The 18,370-nt window shown below is 41.3% G+C and overlaps 3 protein-coding genes across 11 annotated transcripts in view; 1 reads left to right on the top strand and 2 right to left on the bottom strand.

Annotated features, from left to right (window-relative positions):
- The window catches only part of lef1 (lymphoid enhancer-binding factor 1), a 48,207-nt gene extending 41,385 nt beyond the window's left edge, over positions 1–6,822 (top strand). For 7 of the 8 annotated variants that reach the window (XR_008570648.1, XM_054778612.1, XM_054778609.1 and 4 more), the window contains one exon: positions 5,731–6,822. Coding sequence is in view for 3 of the 8 variants with exons in the window: in XM_054778609.1 (XP_054634584.1) it covers positions 5,731–5,810 (80 nt within the window). In the remaining 5 variants the exon portion in view is untranslated. The remainder of the gene's footprint in view (positions 1–5,730) is intronic. The other variant, XR_008570647.1, reaches the window with a different exon arrangement.
- On the bottom strand, positions 6,167–12,373 carry hadh (hydroxyacyl-CoA dehydrogenase). Its single transcript, XM_054778616.1, has 8 exons — positions 11,232–12,373; positions 10,164–10,292; positions 9,937–10,094; positions 9,732–9,858; positions 8,543–8,632; positions 8,404–8,476; positions 8,214–8,330; positions 6,167–8,138 (listed from the first exon to the last, which is right to left on the bottom strand). The coding sequence occupies exons 1-8, from the start codon at positions 11,346–11,348 to the stop codon at positions 8,020–8,022; spliced, it is 930 nt and encodes a 309-aa protein (XP_054634591.1). The 5' UTR covers positions 11,349–12,373; the 3' UTR covers positions 6,167–8,019.
- Positions 12,374–12,452: 79 nt separating this feature from the next.
- On the bottom strand, positions 12,453–17,967 carry LOC129183059 (cytochrome P450 2U1). 2 transcript variants are annotated; one of them, XM_054779871.1, is made up of 5 exons: positions 17,432–17,967; positions 16,463–17,107; positions 15,726–15,887; positions 15,039–15,206; positions 12,453–14,946 (listed from the first exon to the last, which is right to left on the bottom strand). In XM_054779871.1, exons 1-5 carry the CDS (start codon positions 17,841–17,843, stop codon positions 14,720–14,722), a joined length of 1,614 nt encoding a protein of 537 aa, XP_054635846.1. In that variant the 5' UTR covers positions 17,844–17,967; the 3' UTR covers positions 12,453–14,719. The 2 variants fall into 2 exon arrangements, with proteins under 2 accessions (XP_054635846.1, XP_054635847.1); XM_054779872.1 differs by having other exon boundaries at positions 12,453–14,942; positions 17,432–17,966.
- Between the last annotated feature and the right edge of the window lie 403 nt (positions 17,968–18,370).

Raw genomic sequence — 18,370 nt, forward strand, 5'->3', positions numbered from 1 at the left:
CTTTTGAAATAGTAATGTCAAAACTAAACAAAAAAACTCAAGTGTTTCAAGAAATGTCTTCCAGACGTGTGGACAGGAAGTGACGTGGGTGATCTAGAGTTTAGTTTTAGCTGGAGTACGGCCACAACAGTAGCCTTGCTTTAACATCGTTATTATTATGTTGTTATTGTGCCTGTTGCAGGAGATAAATAATTCTACAAAAAAATAAAAGCCCGTCATTGGCGATGAAGTGTGGTGCGTGTTACTAGTGACACCTAGTGGCCAATGTAGGCTACAGTTCATAAAACGCCTTGTATAGCCACTCTATTTGTATTTCAGTCCAATTAGAACATGTTTATGCTTGAAAATGCTTAATTTAGGCCAAGAATATGCAACATTTGCTTAAATATGCATTTTTGGACTAATAGGTTGTAGTCAACCACAAAACAGCAGTCATTGATTCATTCATTAGTTTGTGAAAAACCACGATAGAGTGAGGGAACGATGGAGCGAGGGACGACTGCATTTAGAAGTTGTGAGTCATCGGTGAAATGGAAACGTGATGGTTGAAATTGTTACACGACTGAGGTACAGCGATGATAAAACGAAACATGGTTAACGTTCTTGAGTGATGATTTCGATATTGAGGGGGTGGGGAAAGGGACCCTACCTGACAGAAATGTCGTGGTTTTATTGAGTGGGTTCTGATATGAACTGTAACTGCTGTAAAATGATTTGCAGTGGAAGTCATGATAGTTGTGCTGTTTGCAAAGTACGCACGCAATGTCTGCTACACAGGTAATATTGACTAAGTGAAGGAGCTTAGGAAATCCGATAGCAGTGGTCACCTTTCGTGTGGCGCTTGTGAATTAGCCTGGGAAGTGACCATGTGAACAAGGGAGCACTGTTTTGCTTCTACCCACACCAACTGCAAAGGCTATAGTTATGGGGCCAAATGACGCCACCTAAATAAAACACTAACTGAATTATGTATTGACATGTAAAAATCAGGTGGTTTTTATGATGTGGAGGTGATTGAACACTGCACAAAATAAGCCCTTGGAATGAACTTTAAATTTGGACTCCCTCGCCAGGTTTGACGTTTTTTTTTTTTTTGTCAGCAGGTTCGGAGAATGAGTCGTATCGTGTGTACACCCAATGTATCTAATTGTGCGACGCTGCGGCAGTATCCGGCTTTAGCTCGTTTCCGTGTAGAAGACACAGGCGGATGAATGTTGGCTCTCCTGATAACGGCTACTTTTCAAGAGCTTTGCATAAAATGTGATAAAAACCAGACAAGACGAAATGTTTCGGCAACATTATCCTCACCTCCTAGTCCAGGGGTGTCCAAACTTTTGTCTACCAAGGGCCATTTTGATATTTTATATGCAACACATGTAGATATGCTAGTAAGCTATATATATATATATATATATATATATATATATATATATATATATATATATTTCAAGAAGATACTGCATCTCAGCTTTGTGATATAAGTGAAAAAGCATATTAGGATGAACTTAGCTCTTTGTTATTTTTTCCTCCCATTTTTGGTTTCCCCCCCCCCCCAAATATTTCAACTTTCTTCTTGAATAATCTAATAATATAATAGTAAATGTTCTTTTTGGAAGATTATGACTTTATTCCCATAATATTCTAACTTCTTCCCCATCCTAATTTTCCAAAAATTGCAACTTGATTTTTCATATTGCAACTGTTAAAATATAACTTTTTTAAAAATATATTTTAGCTCTATGCTAATAAAATCATCCTCATAATATTAACAGTTAATTCTTGTTTTTTTCTACTTAGAATATGACTTTTTTTCTCAATATATAGTAATATTTTAATATATTGTTATAAAATAATAGTATTTTAATAATATCAATATATATCTAATATTTTGACTTTATTCTTGTAAAATTACAGCTGTTTTTCCCATTACTGCTGGGGTTTTTTGTATTTTAACTTTCTTCTTGTAAATTTTCTTCTCATAATTAAGACTTTACTCCCATATTTTGACTTTATTCTTTTTCTCTCGCAACCTGATTTTCCAAAAATGACAACTTTGTCGTTTTGTTTGTTTCTCATAACATTACGACTTAAAAAAAAATAATCCTTCCTTAATATTTCACTTCATGCTCCAAAAATGATGGCATTTTCTCTCATAATATTACAATGTTATTCTTGTAAAATTACATATTGTTCTCTTTTTTTCTAATATATTGACTTGTTTTTTTTGTTTTGTTTTTCTTGCTAAATTATATGTTTAGAATGCAGCACAAGCCAAGAAAAAAAAACAGCCGCTGGCTGCATTTTGGACTCTCCTGTCCTGGTCCTGGAACCGATTTTCGTTATCGTGCCACAGTACTTTGGAATCATCGTCTGTCTGCTGCATCCGATATGTTTTAGTGCACGGAACACAGACCATCGTTTTATTTGGGTGCCTAAACCAGGACTTGAAATCTCAACATGGGCCAAAAGTACTTCCTTTCTTCAATTTTGGTGAAGTTAGGACATTTTTGCCTCATAGACTCAAAGCCATTCAAAAGAAGTGAATGAATTATAGAAAGCTGGTAGTTTTCTGGTACTCCTGGAACAGAATGTGTTCTCGTGTCCGCTGTCGTCCTTCCTTAGTGGGGAAGCAAGCGTGTAAAAGGAGGTTGTAAGCCGTGTTTGTTGACACGTGAGGCGCGGCGGCGGCGCTCCTGTTGTTTAGACTGAGCCTCCACGTGGTTTGTTTGCCTTTGCCTCACGGGGGCCCATTGTGTTGCTGTGCAGCACACAGCTGCAGTAACAGTATGAGGGTCTTTGTCATGTCTTGTACGCTTCCTCCCGGTTGGGCGGTGACCTTATCTCTGATGGAGAGGAGGAGGAAGGTATCAGGGCGGCCCAACTTGTTCTCCTCAGTCTGCTCGTTAAAAGTGAGGCAAAGTTTGGACTCGGCTTCCTGCCCCATCCCCCGCCCCTCCTGTTCTTTCCTCGCGGTGGCGGCCTTTAAAGCGAGACCACAGTGAAGGGGCCGGTCATTGTTCAGACTCTTTGAACGTGCCGCAGCGGCTCAGACTGAGCTGTGTCGGGGGGCACGCGGCCAGACTTCAGCTGTGCAGGCCCCCCATCGTCGCCGCCTCTGATGTGGCCAATGCCTCCCATTAGTCACACCCACACATGCCTCAGCTTTCTGGGCTTTTTAAGGGACGGACGGCCTCACTTTTTCAGGTTCAAGTCCTTCCTTGTGATGGCACGTAAAAAAAAAAAAAAGCGGGGGGGGGTTCCTTCTAAGGGCTGAGAAAGTGCTGAGAAAGCCTCCTTCTCTTCCAGGTGCCTTCTTTTATGAACCCGCTCCTTTTATTCCCCCCTTGCGTGACTTTAGTGCCGCTTTGAAAAGGTGTCACCAAACGCAGCTGTGTGCCAAGGTCACCAGCAAGGTCAGACAGTTTCCTCTCTCGATGCTAACGTATGAATTTGGTTTGTGTAAGCTGCACACATAAGGCTGAAAACATGCACCCTGACATATACACAGGCACATACATTCAGGCATATGCACCACATGATGGCGCTGTTATTAAGCCCCAAAGATGAACCTGGAGCTTCTCACACAGCTCCCAAACACGCACTGTAACTTTAGGCTATTTAGCCGAGTCACCATTGATTGAAAAACATGGCTGCCATCAAACAAAATGTCTTTACAGGGGTATCTTTGGGACTCGGCAATTAATTGGCCATACGTCATTGAGCATTTGAGGATGTAGGTATTGCATGTATGATCACGTGTATGCTAGCTGCGACCCATACGCCGCCACGGATGCTCTTGGGTGCCGTGTATGGCCCAGAGGCGGCTTGCTGCCCACCCTTGGTGCAGCGTATTTGTCTGCTGATTATGCTGGCTCGTGTGCTTACTGGCTTCTTTAAAAGACTAATTTGTCTGCTGTTTTCCTTTTTACCGTCACCAGAACTAACACCATAGCCGCATATCAGGCGGGGTTGCGGGGGTGAGGGCTAGGTTGCGAGCAAGGATGCTTAGAGGAGGCGTGTCTTTCCCAGCTGCGGCCTCCTTTGATTCGGTGCAGAGAGGTGAAAGCGGTGATTGAGATGCGAGGCCGTGCCAGTTATCTTAACCTCCCACACTTCAAAAGTTTGTCCCTCTCAAGAGTGTGTGTGTGTGTGCATGTGTGTGTGTCTGAACAGAGGAACATTTCATTTCCTGCAAAAAAAAAAAAAGGCTAGTCGGCATTCCTGAGCGCCGCTGAGGGAGGAGGCGGAGTATAAGAGAGGAGGGGTCAAGTTGCTCCTGAATCCCGCTGTTTATGTCGGCTGGACCTTGTGAAGTGCTGGCTTGGTGCCGCCCCTCTCTCTCTCTCTCTCTCTCACACACACACACACGCACACTCCTTTCCCGTAGCAGGAAGGCCACAGTGTTTCATGTCTGTGGCTGCATGAGGAGGAGGAGGAGGAAAGTGGCAGCAGGGTCGAGCTTTGAGATGAAAGGCGAGTAGAGGGGGCAGCACAGGTATATACTTGTGACGGGAGTGTCATTTTTGTCTTCTCTGCATTCCCTTTTCCTGCACATGTGGTGAGGACTTAGTTGACTTGCTTACAAACACACGAATGCTCCCCCCCACGTAAAAATAAATGCTTGTTTTAGTTGCAGTGCAGCACCAGTCCACCTATGCCTCAGCGTCGCCACTTTCATCAGCGAGTCTATTTGAAGGTCCAAAATAACTTGTCTGTTTGTTAGGAACTGAAGCTAACTGTTTGCCGCAAACCGCCTCACATTTTTGGAGGATTTTGGGGAATCTGCTGTGAGAGGAGGAATAAGGGATGCACGTTCTAAGAAGCTTCCACAGTCGATCAATTGATATTGAACTACTTATCAATTAAGTCTTTTTTACCCCGGGATTTTAATGGAGTTTTTATTCATTTATAAAGTCAATTAAATAAATAGAATTTTTAAAATATCTTTCTGTAACACACACACACACACACACACAGTACATACACACATTTATTATGTTACAGTTAATATTTGTATTAATATTTGGAAAAAATTAAGTACAAATATATAAAATGTGTTGTTTTATTACTATTTAAGTGGCTTGAAAATAATTTCATTTTAATATAACTTTTAAAATAAAATATATTTTGTATTTATTAATTTTTAAAAAATTATAAAAAGGTATATACTGTAGGATAGTGGATAGAAAAGTGCCTAAGTGCGTACTTCCTGCTGTGGCGGATATAGCCGGCTATCCCAATACTTTTGTCCATACAGCGTATTTTAACAGTACTTTGTATTTTCAAAGATTTCTCCCAAGAAAAATTATACCTGCCATGTTTAATTGAAAGAGCGAGTGGAAAAAAGCTTTAGTTTTAGTGGCAGCAATCAACTTCCTGTTTCAGTGTTTATGGCTAGCGAACTAGTTGGGCATGAATTTGTAGCGCCCTCTGCTGCTGTCAAGTGGTGCTTTAAAATGTGGCGGCTATCCCACATAATGACTGAAACTTGATAGACTGCTTTGAAGGAATGAGTGGGCGTGGCTAAAAGCCTGCAAGGCTGTAGACCACCCTCATGTTGGACCACATCAAAGATGACTGGCCCACATCCTGTCACTGACCTCTGACCTCCACCACGCTTGCAGCAAAGGCGTCTTTCTACTCCGTCGGTTGTTTACGTGGATGTATTGCCATGACGACATTCTCTTGATTGACCGCCTTTTTTTTTCTTTCTTTTTCTTTTTGCTGAAGGAGGAAAACGTAACAACTTCTCCACATGCAAAGCCAAGGCAGCAGCTACAGGGCCTCTGCTGGAGATGGAGGCCTGCTAAGATTCCATGCTGATCCTATACTCCCACTTATTATTACCTGACACCCCCCACCACCACTACCACCACTCTCTAAAACAGCAATCCCCCTGCTGCAGAGACATTGAACTGAACACGACAATCACCATTGGAGCACATGCTCACTCTGTCACTCACACACACACACTCCATTTAAGTTATTGTAAGTTATTTGTCACTTCTTTTGTGTGCTTTGTTAGACCCCCCCCCTCCCTCACTGGATTCTTGAGACCATTTTTGGGGTTGAGAGCGACCAAACACCTCTTGTAGATTGCACTAAGGAGCATGGAGGGATCTCATCTACCGTTTTTAAGTTGGTTGGACCAGTCAATGTTATCATTTTGACTTTTTGAGCCCTTTGTTTGTAATGGCTGTGTTTGTTTGTTTTTTTAATAAATATATAGTGCGATATGATAAGCTTTGGACACAGGAAAGCCATTTTTTTTTTCTTGTTGAAGCATCTTGCAGAAAATGGAACCTTTTTTTTTTTATAACTCTTTGTAAGGACAAGGTCAGATGTAAAATAACGCTCAGTGTGTGCGCGTGTTTTTCAGGATATTGTCCATTTTCTTGGTATTTTTGCAGGCAACATTACGACAACATGCAGGTGAGAGTAAGGCCTATATTTTATTGTTGGACAAAAACAAAAAGACAAATGAAGCAGATATATATATTTACCCCAGCACTTGGCAGTCTGTCTTTTATTGCAATGGACCTTTTTGTCTTTATTTCTTCTTCTGGTAGCAAATAGTGTGCTCTTTGTTTTTCTAAACCCCTTTCTCCCCATGCAAGCATCTCTAATATTTTGATTCTCTATTTTACTATTCCTCCATGATGATGATGATGATAAATTTCTCTTTGTGTTGATATAATTTCAGGTCACTGTCGTCTTGGGAGTAGCACTTTGCTTCCCAGGTGGTCATATTTGAACTGTTTCACATGTTTTTGTTTGTTTTTTTTAAGAAAAAAAAATAAAAAGGCACCATTTGCTCATTTGGTTCATGTGTAGTGATGTTAATGCCTGCTTTGAGAATGCATGAAAAGAAGATTCATACTTAGAACATACATATTTGCATTAATTATACTCAACGTCAAAGTTAAAAAGTTGCAAAAATGTGCACGCTTTAAAATCAATTACATTCACTTTAACAGCAGCGCCATCGTGTGTTCGCTCTTGGAACGGCGGGTTGTCCAGCGATTTTTTTCATGCGGTCAAATGTGTTACTCAACTGTAGCGAGTAGTAGGGGTTTATTAAATGTTCAAATCAGTGGCCGCACGGTGGTCTAGTGGTTAGCATGTTGGCCTCACAGTCTGGATATCGGGAAGACCTGGGTTCGAGACCACATTCCAAAAACATGCATGTTAGGTTAATTGGTGACTCTAAATTGTCCATAGGTATGAATGAGTGTGAATGGTTGTTTGTCTATATGTGCCCTGCCATTGGCTGGCGACCAGTCCAGGGTGTACCCCGCCTGACGCCCGAAGTCTACTGGGATAGGCTCCGCAACCCTAATGAGCAGAAGCGGTATAGAAAATGGATGGATGTTCAAAACATAATTTGAAATATTTTTTTCTCATAATAAATAAATAAAAAAAGTATATTAAAAACAATGGTGTTTATTGAAACACATTTTACCTACATACTGTAACTTTTTTTTACGACAAATAAAAATACTAGAAGTTATATGTTCAAATCCATTTGTACTCAAAATTTATAACTATATTGATACAATTTCTTCCATAAACAAACTAAAAATAAAATATATTACTACAAGGACTGAAGTGTTTGTTCAAATCAATTTCTACACAAATATTTAGTTTTTCCACCCAGAAAAAAACCTTTTAAAAATTATAGTAAAACTATGATGGTGTATGTTAAATGAAATTTGCACTCAAAATATTTTTTCCACATTAAAAACATGTAGAGATATACTGCAAATATTAGCATTAAGGTATTTTTTTACTCTTTCAGTCTTTTTATTAGAGCAAATCCCATTTCTTTTTAATGACAAGTTGAGCTCATTTCAACACTACTTTCAGTGATCAGCTATGTCAAGCCTTCATTTAATCATCTGCTCATTGAAGCACAAGGCACATCATGTTGTTATTGTTAGAGAAATATTAGAGGAGTCCTTTTATCATTCTGTGTGGTGTCCCCAAAAAAAAATAAATAGTAAAAAAAAAGGGGTGAAGTCACTTGGACTTGTAGAATCCTTCTCCTGTCTTTTTACCAAATTTGCCCTCAGCGGCCAATTTGTTGAGCAACTCGCTTTGGGCAAAGATTGGGTTGTTGGGGTCCATTTTGCTCCAGCCTGATCACATGACAACATGTAGGATTTTAACACCGCATTCAAATAAACAGACTTTCTATTTGAAACAGCACTAACCATCCATGATGAACTTGACTGTGTCCAATCCAACGTAGTCCATCAACTCAAAGGGTCCCATTGGATAACCAGCACCCAGCTTCATGGCGATGTCGATGTCTTCTTTGGAGCCGTGACCTGCAAATCGAGTCTTTGTTAGTTTTCTTGCTTTTGAATGTCAACATTGTCAATAAGAGGGCATGTCCCACACCTCTCTCGTGCAGACGGATGGCTTCCATCATGTAGGGGATGAGGAGGCGGTTGACGATGAATCCTGGTGTATCCTAAACGCAGCCGTGTTGGATATTGTAGCTTTTATTTCTCCTCACCTTCCAATCAGGACGTCTTACCTTGCAGGACACGGTGGTCTTGCCCAGCGCTTTGCCGAAGTTCAGGAGGGAGTCAAACGTCTCCTGGCTCGTCGCCGACGTTCCGATGACCTGCAGAGTGACACGTCCTCATGTCTTACGGAGCACAAAGAAATATTTACACACACACCTTGGTTTACTCAACTGCAGAGAGTACCAGGCATCTATTAGTAGTAAGGTATTTATTAAAAGGGGTGGCCTTTATTTATTATCTATTCAGAATTTTATTATCTATTCATAATTTTGTAATTATGCAATAATTTTCATAATCTCTCTTTTTTTACCTTCTTCAATAATTAATATTTAATAATATAAATGTAACATCAATTTCTGTATGTATTATTTTATTATTATTTTCCACCAGTCCAGGCTGTACCCCGCCTCTTGCCCAAAGACAGCTGGGATAGGCTCCAGCCAATGTTTTTGAGTCATCAGACAGGCACACTTGTCCTGAGAACTTGAGCTAGTCCGACCAGAACTCGGCCCATCGGACGAAGTGGGGGGGAAAAGTCAGTTGATGCACTGCATTGCTGATGGGGATGTCATACAACCTCATGTCCAAAAATCTTAACTACCCTTTTAAAAAGGTAGTCTTTTGTGCAAGGGCATTTTTTATACTACTATCATTTTAATTCATTGAATTGTGTTTGTCTCACATGGAACAAATCCAGTCTATAAGCTTTCTCATCAACCAGGCAGCCATTATAGGAAGGGCGTTTACTAGAGGGTTGGCCTTTTTTGTGCAAATTCATTTTCAAATTCAAATTCATAAACACTGCAATGTTTTACTGTTATATAAACTTAATTCATATACATTACAGTAGGTAGTATAACATATATAATCTATATCCGGATTGTGTGGCAGCTGCTGTCAATTATTGAAGGTGTGGCACGTCCTTTCTTTAATGTTTTTCCGATCCCTAATTTGCGTCAGTGTTGAAGCGTTAAGCAGCTTTTTCTCCGGCACTTTCTCTTTAAAGTGCAAACATCAGCTACCTGTTATTTTTAATCCTGAGGAAACACGCAGGCTTCATGGATGACATGCGACATTTAATTGGGGCATTGCGCCTATTAGAGTGGAGTGAAGAAATATGCCACATAAACAAAAGGTTAGTGTTACACGTGTTATGTTTTACGTGCTACATGTGGTGTTGTTGAAGAAGAGGTGTACCTCAACAAGCTTCATCATGGGGACGGGGTTGAAGAAGTGCAGGCCGCCAAAACGGTCCAGCCTGGTGGTGGCGCTAGCGATGTCTGTGATGGGCAGCGAGGACGTGTTGCTGGCAAAGATGGTGTGTCTGAAAAGGAGGACAAGAAAAGGAAGGGGTTAGAAACAAAAGCAGACATGGTGTCATTAAAATGTTGGAGACGCTTACTCCGGAGCCACCTTGTCGAGCCCCGTGAAAAGATCCTGTTTGATTTGAAGATTTTCCACGATGGCCTCCAGCACCAGATCCGTGCTCTGGACTGCGGAGGCGGTGTCTGTGGAGGTGGAGATGTTCTGGAGGGCCTTCTGGATGAAAGCCTCACCGGCCTGAAACACATAAACGTATCACATTAGCACTTTGCCGCCATGCGCCATAAAACACCAGGCGCGACTGACCTCTGGCTTATCAGCGTACTTCTTCTTCACCACTCTCTTCAAGCTGGCCTCCACGCCCTTGACTGACTTCTTCAAGATGGTGTCAGACGTATCCACCAGCGTCACTTGGTGGCCTGTGGTTGCGGCGACCTTTGGGGAACAATGACGTACCGTACTTTTTACACTTACAATTACAAATGTTAAAATGTTATTTAAAACGCTGCCTGTACAGTTAATGAATGTTTAATGATAGCCATAGTTTGACACTGGAACAGATTATTTCTCTCACCATTACTTCTATGTCCCTTTTCATTTATGACATATCGGCAATTTTATTTATTTTCATTAGTCTTTGACTTTAAAATGAATGGTGATAAATGCCTTAAGTATTCTTCAATTGATAGCCAAGAAATAACTACTGCGTGTGTTTTTATTAGGAAGATGCCGCTGGGGGATGAAAACGATCATCAAATATCCCACAATTTAAAGCTCAACACTAGGAAACACTTGCGACTTTGGAAAACAAAAAAGTACGTATGGACGTAGATTAATAAAATAAAGGTTGTTAGTTTTAATACGAAATGGCTAAAAAAGCAAGTGAGTCTCGCTCTCTGCCAACGCCGCATTTATCCCACAGTCCAGTACAAATGGACCAAAATAACCACCATCAAATGTCCTATAATGCAACACATAACAATGGAAAAAAACCTTGAGGTCATTGAGGAGAGCAAGAAAATGCAGAGGAGAGTACACGAAACTAAAAGTTTTAATGTTTAATGTGAAATACCAAAAATTGTTAGGGGAAAGTCGACGTCCGTCTAGTTCTAACAGCTGGAGGGTGGCATCTGGTGGCTAAATAATGTAACTGCAGTATTGGAAGTTTAAAGTTTACCGAATGAATGGTTACCAAGATACAAAACCACTATTGACCTGATTCAGTAAAAATAACATATAATGAGAATGATAACGTTACAATAAGTGTACTTGCAGTCGTATGTGAGAACTCAGCAAACGAGACTCTCGCGTTGACACTTGTTTGCTAGGCTCTGGCTTCGTGGCTAACAAAATAAAACATATTTTCAGCCTAACCTGAGCGATTCCGGCGCCCATTTGTCCTCCTCCGATGATGACAACATGCTTGATGGCGACACTCCTGAGAGCTGAGGAGGAGAAACTTCTGCACACTTGGTGAGTAAAGAAGGCCATAGCGACAAGAAGGAGCCGGCAGGATAGCTAGCGAGCTAACGTACTTACAGACCGGAAGTAGTCCACTACTTGAGGACGGTCAACAGTCGACAGTCACGTGATCCCTTGCATGACTTTTCACCCAGATTGATGACGTAACAAGTCAATGTTTAGCTCACATTAAAGGTTAAAACACATTAACCTGAAAATTTTTTAATGTAGTGAACATCCATCCATCCATTTTCTATATCGCTTTTTTTCTCATTAGAGTCGCAGGGGTATGCTGGAGCCTATTCCAGCCGACTTCCGGCGAGAGGCGGGGTACACCGACTGGTTGCCAGCCAATCGCAGGGCACATATAGACAAACAACCATTCACGCTCACATTCATACCTATGGACAATTTAGAGTTGGAAATTAACCTAACATGCATGTTTTTGGAATGTGGGAGGAAACTGGAGTACCCTGAGAAAACCCATGCACTCACGGGGACAACATGCAAACTCCACACAGAGATGCCAAAGCGGAGAGTCCAACTATCTGGTGAACATGCACGACAAAACTCTCTACACAGACGACTTAATAAAAGTTATGTTATTGAAATGTGACCACACAATCTTAAATATATATTTCACTCCAAAGGCCACTACCTTAATCAACATAAACTACATAAAGATTATTTTTAAATATTACTCAAATTATTCAGTTATAATTTTATTACTGTAACAGAATGTTTTATTATATACCAATGTATTTTTCCAAAAAATAAACTAAAATAAATGTAATAAAATATATATATTATGATTGGAAGAATTCTTCATTATCCTGTCTATTATTTAACATGACTGAATAATAGAAAATATATATTTTTATATTTTTTGTTATATTTATATATGTTGTATATTATAGTTTATATCATGAGCAAAATGCGAAAAACATTTTCCTAAATACTGTATTGTTTTTATTTTGTTCATCAATTATCACACAATATACATTGTATTATATATATATATATATATACAGACCCTTTCCAATAAATTAGAATGTCATGGAAAAGTTGTTTAATTTCCATAATTCCATTGAAAAAGTTAAACTTTCATAGATTATAGATTCAGGGCCCACAATTTAAACGATTTCAAGTGTTTGTTTATTTTTACGGAATTTGGGCTTTCAGCTCATAAAACTCACGAAAACAGGAATCCAAAAAATTAGAATACTGTGAAGAAATCACCATTTTATTTCTCAGTTTTTGCAGGAAAAAAAAAAGAAAGAAATTAGGATCACATCAAATCAATCAAAATATGGTACTTTCAAAACGATATGTCAATCTTCAATACTTGGTTGGGAATCCCTTTGCCTTAATCACTGCCTCGATACGACGTGGCATTGAAGCAATCAGCCTGTGGCATTGCCTGGGAGTTATGGAAGCCCAGATTTCCTTCATGCTTGCTGTCAGCTCTTCTTTGTTGTTGGGTCTGGTGCCCCTCATTTTCCTCTTGAGAATACCCCATAGATTCTCAATGGGGTTTAGGTCCGGTGAGTTGGCTGGCCAGTCAAGCACTGTGATGGCATGGGCATCAAACCAGGTTTTGGTGCTTCTGGCGGTATGGGCAGGGGCCAGGTCCTGCTGGAAGATGAAATCTGCATCTCCATACAGATCCTCAGCAGAAGGAATCATGAAGTCCCCTAAAACATGCTGGTAGACTGTTGCGGTGACCTTGGATTTAAGAAAGCAGAGTTTACCAACACCTGCACCGGACATTGCACCCAAATCATGACGGACTGTGGATATTTCACACTGGACCTCAGGCAGCTTGGGTTCTGTTCCTCACCAGTCTTCCTCCAAACTCTTGGACCTTGATTCCCAAATGAAAGGCGCACTTTACTTTCATCGGAAAAGAGGACCTTGGACCACTGGCCAACAGTCCAGTCCTTCTTCTCCTTGGCCCAGTGGAGACGCTTCCTACGCTGGCGCAGGTTCACAAGTGGCTTGACCCGAGGAACCCGACAGTTGTAGCCCATCTCCCGGATGCGTCTGAATGTGGTAGTTTTTGAAGCTGTGACTCTCGCCTCATTCCACTCTTTCTGGATCTCTGCCAGATTCTGAATCTTCCCTGTTTGATAATCCGCTGAAGCCCACGGTCATCTCTTTTGCTGGTGCATCTTCTCCTGCCACATTTTGCCCTTCCTCTAGACTTTCCATTGATATGCTTGGACACAGCACTCTGTGAACAACCAGCCTCCTTAGCTATGAACTTTTGTGGCTTACCCATCCTATGGAGGGTATCAATGATGGTCTTCTGGCCAGTTGTCATGTCTGCAGTCTTCCCCATATTGAACCGAACTGAGACAATTGAACCAAACTGAAGCAATTTAATGACACCTGGGGAAGCCTGTGCAGGTGATTTGAGTTTAGTAGATGATTAGTGTGTGACACTCAGTTTAAAACATTCATACCCTGCAAAATTTGGGCTGATTTCTTCACAGTATTCTAATATTTAGAATTCCTGTTTTCGTGGGTTTAATGAGCTGGAAGCCCAAATTATGTAAAAATAAACAAATAAATACTTGAAATCGTTTAAACTGTGGGCCCTTAATATATAATCTATGAAGGTTTAACTTTTTGAATGGAATTATGGAAATTAAACAACTTTTCCATGACATCCTAATTTTTTGGAAAGGGTCTGTAAATCTATTTTTGTATGTTTCTTTCATTATTAAAAAAAATAATGCAAAATAAAAACATTCTCAAAAATATTATTTATTTAAAGAACATGACTTTGACTTGACTGATAAAAGTAGATAAATTAAGCGATAATTAAATATACAGTCTAAGTCATGTATAAGCATTCTGATGCCACTTAAACTCAGGGGCCACTTCATTAAGTACACCTGTCTATTGAGATTCAACCAATAATTCTGCTCTGAGGTATCAATGTAACGTGTTTACTATCCATCCATCCATTTTCTATACCGCTTCTCCTCTTTAGGGTCACGGGGGCATGCTTGAGCCTATCCCAGTAGACTTCGGGCGTCAGGCGGGGTACACCCTGGACTGGTCGCCAGCCAATGGCAGGGCACATATAGACAAACAAACATTCACACTCACATTCATACCTATGGACAATTTAGAGTTGCCAATTAACCTAACATGCATGTTTTTGGATGTGGGAGGAGACCGGAGTACCCGGAGAAAACCGATCTTCCCGATCTCCAGGCTGTTTCTGTGTTGGCCAACATGCTAACCACTAGACCACCGTGCGGCCCCGTGTTTACTATTACTGTGGATATACTTTGCAGTGGTGTACAACTGTACTGCATCATACTGATGTTACCTTATTTAGTTACACAAGAGAGGCCTCAGGTGTAGCTAATTAAATGTTCTGCACACTATTACAACTGTCTAGGTATCCCAGCGTCATCTCTAGTTGACATCACCCACGAGGGCCCACAGACACAGAAAAGGGGCACGGCGCCAGCGTCAGGCCGAAGCGTCCGTGCATGGGAGGAGGCGGCACTCCCTCTGGGAGTCTGAATGTGAAGGCTTGCAGTAAGCTGGTGACCATGAGGAAGAGCTCCATCTTGGCCAGCTGCTCCCCCATGCACACCCTGCGACCTGTCTCACACACATACACGACGGAGCGACCGGAAAGATGATGATTATTTCATCACATTACATCACTCACAAGGAGGAGGAGGATGGGTAACATACCGATCCCAAACGGCATGAAGCAGTCTTTCCTAACCAACTTCCCGTGGTCATCCAGGAAACGCTCCGGCTTGAAGCTGTCTGGGTCGTCCCACACAGTGGGGTCTCGATGAGCGGACCACAGATTGGGCAAAATAACTGTTCCTTGTGGAATGGTGAAACCTCGGAAGTCTGCAAACACAGCAATAACAAGGGCTAAAAATATATAAAGTATAAAATAAAGGTAAATAACATCCATTTTAAACAGTAGATCCATTAAGATCCAGTATTTCAGAGAAAAAAGGGGGGAGAAAAAGCAACTACTGTACTATCAATTGTATAAAAAAAAATCATCAAGTCAATCTTACAAAGATATAGAAATATATGTAATGTATGTAAATTAATCATATAGTAATAATAATCCTAATTACACCTAAAACACATTTGTGAATGATAATGAGAAGGTCAAGTTTCAGCCACTGTCCACAAAGTGTAAAATAATCTAATTAGATTTGACACAGATATGTGTCTGAACATGTTAAATGGGGTTTAATCCAGGGTGTAGCATTTATATTACGATTTGTTTTTTAAAGTTTGAGTAATATAATTATAATGATTAACTAAGGACATTTTGCATATATTTTAGCATGCCATCAATGTGTGGCAACGGCCATCTGAAAACAAAACAAAAGAAGTGTTGCTTTATGTCACCTGTGGTCCTGGACGCCATGTGTGGAATGCCCAGAGGAACCACTGAGGTCAGCCTCTGGACCTCCATGATAGTGGCCTCTGTGAAGGGCAAACGTCCCCTGTCTGTCAAAGACGGGACACGATGTCTTCCCACGACCTTGTCCAGCTCTGCTTGGACCTTCTCTGAGTGAAAAGTAACAGTAAAGATGTGTTAATGTTGGAAAACGGCAAACATTTCTATAATTTCAGGACTTTATTTACTAGAATTTACTCAAACAATCCTAATTTGGAAACATCTTCATAGATTTTGTCATTAAAAATCATGCATTATACATTGATAAATTAAGACTGGTGTCGAAAAAAAAAGCGCATAATTCCAAAAAATATAACCAAAATGTAATGCTGGTGGAGGTAGTCCACAATTTGACCACTTGAGGACGGCAAAAACAAGCTTTAAAAACACATATATTTTAATTATAAAACTGGAAATTTTAAGTGTCAGGGCATATATCTTATACAAAATTTGGAAGGCAACAATTTTCTGTTAGAAATGGTTCCTATTCAATCAAAATGTTGCCTCTTAAGACAGCAAACTAGTGGAGACAGAATGAACGGCACATCTGCTGGTTGCAGCCTACTAGTGAACTCTATTTTGCCTCATTTAGCTACAATTAAATTCCAGTCAATTCCACACAATTAGCTGATTTTGTAAGATTCAGCTAATCCCCATTCCTTATTGCGACAAAACCACTCCTTACTTTGGACGTCTGTATGTACGACCATGTAGAGGAGGACCCACAGGACAGAGTTGGTGGTTGTGTCAGTGCCTGCAATAAAAAGATCTCCAATGATGTAGAAGAGGTAGTCTTCACTAAAGCTGCTGTCCTCCACTCCAGCATCCCTCTGAGCCAACATCTTCACCAAGTACATGTCCACAAGATCCCTAGGATTCTCCGGGTCAAGCGTTTCCCGGTGCTTGGCGATAATCCTCTTCAGGAACACCGTGATGTCACCCTCCACCTGGCGGAGCTCCTTGAAGACGCCGAAAGGCAAGTGGTAGAGCAGTGGGAAGACATTGATGAGGATGGCGGAGCTGTTGACGCAAAGCTCCAGGCCCCGCATCATCAGGCCCAGCAGGGCGCCGAACTGGCGATCGTCGTGGTGGAAACGCTGTCCCAAGGCAAGGGAGCAGATGACGTTGGAGACTGCGTTGCTTATGAGCGGAGTCAAGTCCACAGCCGGCTTCTCCTCTTGTAGTCGCAGAAGCTCACTTTTGACGATGGCCAGGCCTTGAAGGATGCATGGCTCCAAACTCAGCTTCCCTAGGCCAAAGGTCCGCAGTGACGCATGGCAGAACTTGCGATGTTTTCTCCATACCGGTCCATATGGCGCAAAGACTATTCCTTGTATTGAGAAGGAAGAAGACCTTTAACGCTAGTAGTCATAAATGTAAACAGAACATAGACCTGCTTTGACTCTCAAACTGTGGTACAAGTACCAGTGGTGGTGAGCTGGCTCCATCTAGTGGGAGTCGGGATGAAAAGCTATTTTTTTAATATAAAAAAATGTTAAGAGACTCACTAAATCACATTGAGGAAAAATTGAATCTGCATCCAACTCAAAGTTGAGATAAGAATTACAGTATGTGTGTTAGTTCGGATGAATTGGTTAACTTTTCTTAGAAGACTTTAAGTGACTGCTCATTAATGAGTGTGCCCTCCATTTACCTTTGCGTTTGGTCATGATGGTCACCGCAGGGATATCCGGCCTGTCTGAGAACACTTCCGGGTGGTTGAGCAGGGCATCCCTGATGACATCACAGCCGTTCAGCACTACAATCAGCTGGCTGCCCACAAACAGGCTGAAGACGTTACCGTACACGGCGGCTTGTTCCGTTAACCCGATCACGGGTGTCGTGTCAGGGCGGTTCGACGACTTCCCGAACCTCCTTCGAATAAAAGACGGGATGAGAAAGGCCCCAGAGTTGCCGACTATTGGCAAAGGCTTCGGACCGGGAGGGAGGTTAACTAGGTGGCGTCGTTTGAGGTGGAACTGAAGTAAATAATACACAATCACTAAGACGAGAAGAGCCGCAATGTTTGCTTCTGACAGCAGCGAGTTGCTCCAAAGTGATAGCATAGTGTGACAGCTACGGCAAAGCTAAACTCTGTAGTCTCAAACACAGTGCCATCGTTGTTTTCTGTCAACATAGACTGACCTGATGCGTCGTGTACTTCCTGTGTTGTTTCACAGTGCAGCTATCTTATTGGTGGACTGAGAAATGGCCTGCGCTGATTGGTTAGTTGATGGACCGTCAACCTCAGATGAGATATTCTGGTATTTTACACTTACAGGTAGACTAGGCGGGCCGCACGGTGACCTAGTGGTTAACATGTTGGCCACAGTCAGGAGATCGAAAATCTTGGTTCGAATCTATGTGGAGTTCGCTAGTTGCACATTCCAAAAACATGCATGTTCGGTTAATTGGCGACTCTAATTTGAAAAAAAAGTGAATGTCTATATACCCTGGCGACTAGTCCAGCATGTACCCTTCCTCTCGAACGTCTCAGCATACCCGCGACCCTGGTGACGATAAACGGCATAGAAGATGGAAGGTAGAGTAGGCTGCCATCATATTGTAATACAAGAACCTTTTTAGGACAAAT

Source organism: Dunckerocampus dactyliophorus, chromosome 6 (assembly GCF_027744805.1).
Source record: "Dunckerocampus dactyliophorus isolate RoL2022-P2 chromosome 6, RoL_Ddac_1.1, whole genome shotgun sequence".
Lineage (NCBI taxonomy): Eukaryota > Metazoa > Chordata > Actinopteri > Syngnathiformes > Syngnathidae > Dunckerocampus > Dunckerocampus dactyliophorus.

What these genes read in the sequence shown, in the direction of transcription:
- LOC129183059 (XM_054779871.1), bottom strand. Translation starts at nt 17,843, where the DNA reads ATGCTATCACTTTGGAGCAACTCGCTGCTGTCAGAAGCAAACATTGCG. An exon ending in CATGGCGTCCAGGACCACAG is followed by an intron (nt 15,207 to 15,725) that starts GTGACATAAAGC and finishes CTGTGTTTGCAG; the next exon opens with ACTTCCGAGGTTTCACCATT. An exon ending in CTTCATGCCGTTTGGGATCG is followed by an intron (nt 14,947 to 15,038) that starts GTATGTTACCCA and finishes TATGTGTGTGAG; the next exon opens with ACAGGTCGCAGGGTGTGCAT.
- hadh (XM_054778616.1), bottom strand. Translation starts at nt 11,348, where the DNA reads ATGGCCTTCTTTACTCACCAAGTGTGCAGAAGTTTCTCCTCCTCAGCT. An exon ending in AGTACGCTGATAAGCCAGAG is followed by an intron (nt 10,095 to 10,163) that starts GTCAGTCGCGCC and finishes TATGTGTTTCAG; the next exon opens with GCCGGTGAGGCTTTCATCCA. An exon ending in CATCCGTCTGCACGAGAGAG is followed by an intron (nt 8,331 to 8,403) that starts GTGTGGGACATG and finishes CTCGATTTGCAG; the next exon opens with GTCACGGCTCCAAAGAAGAC.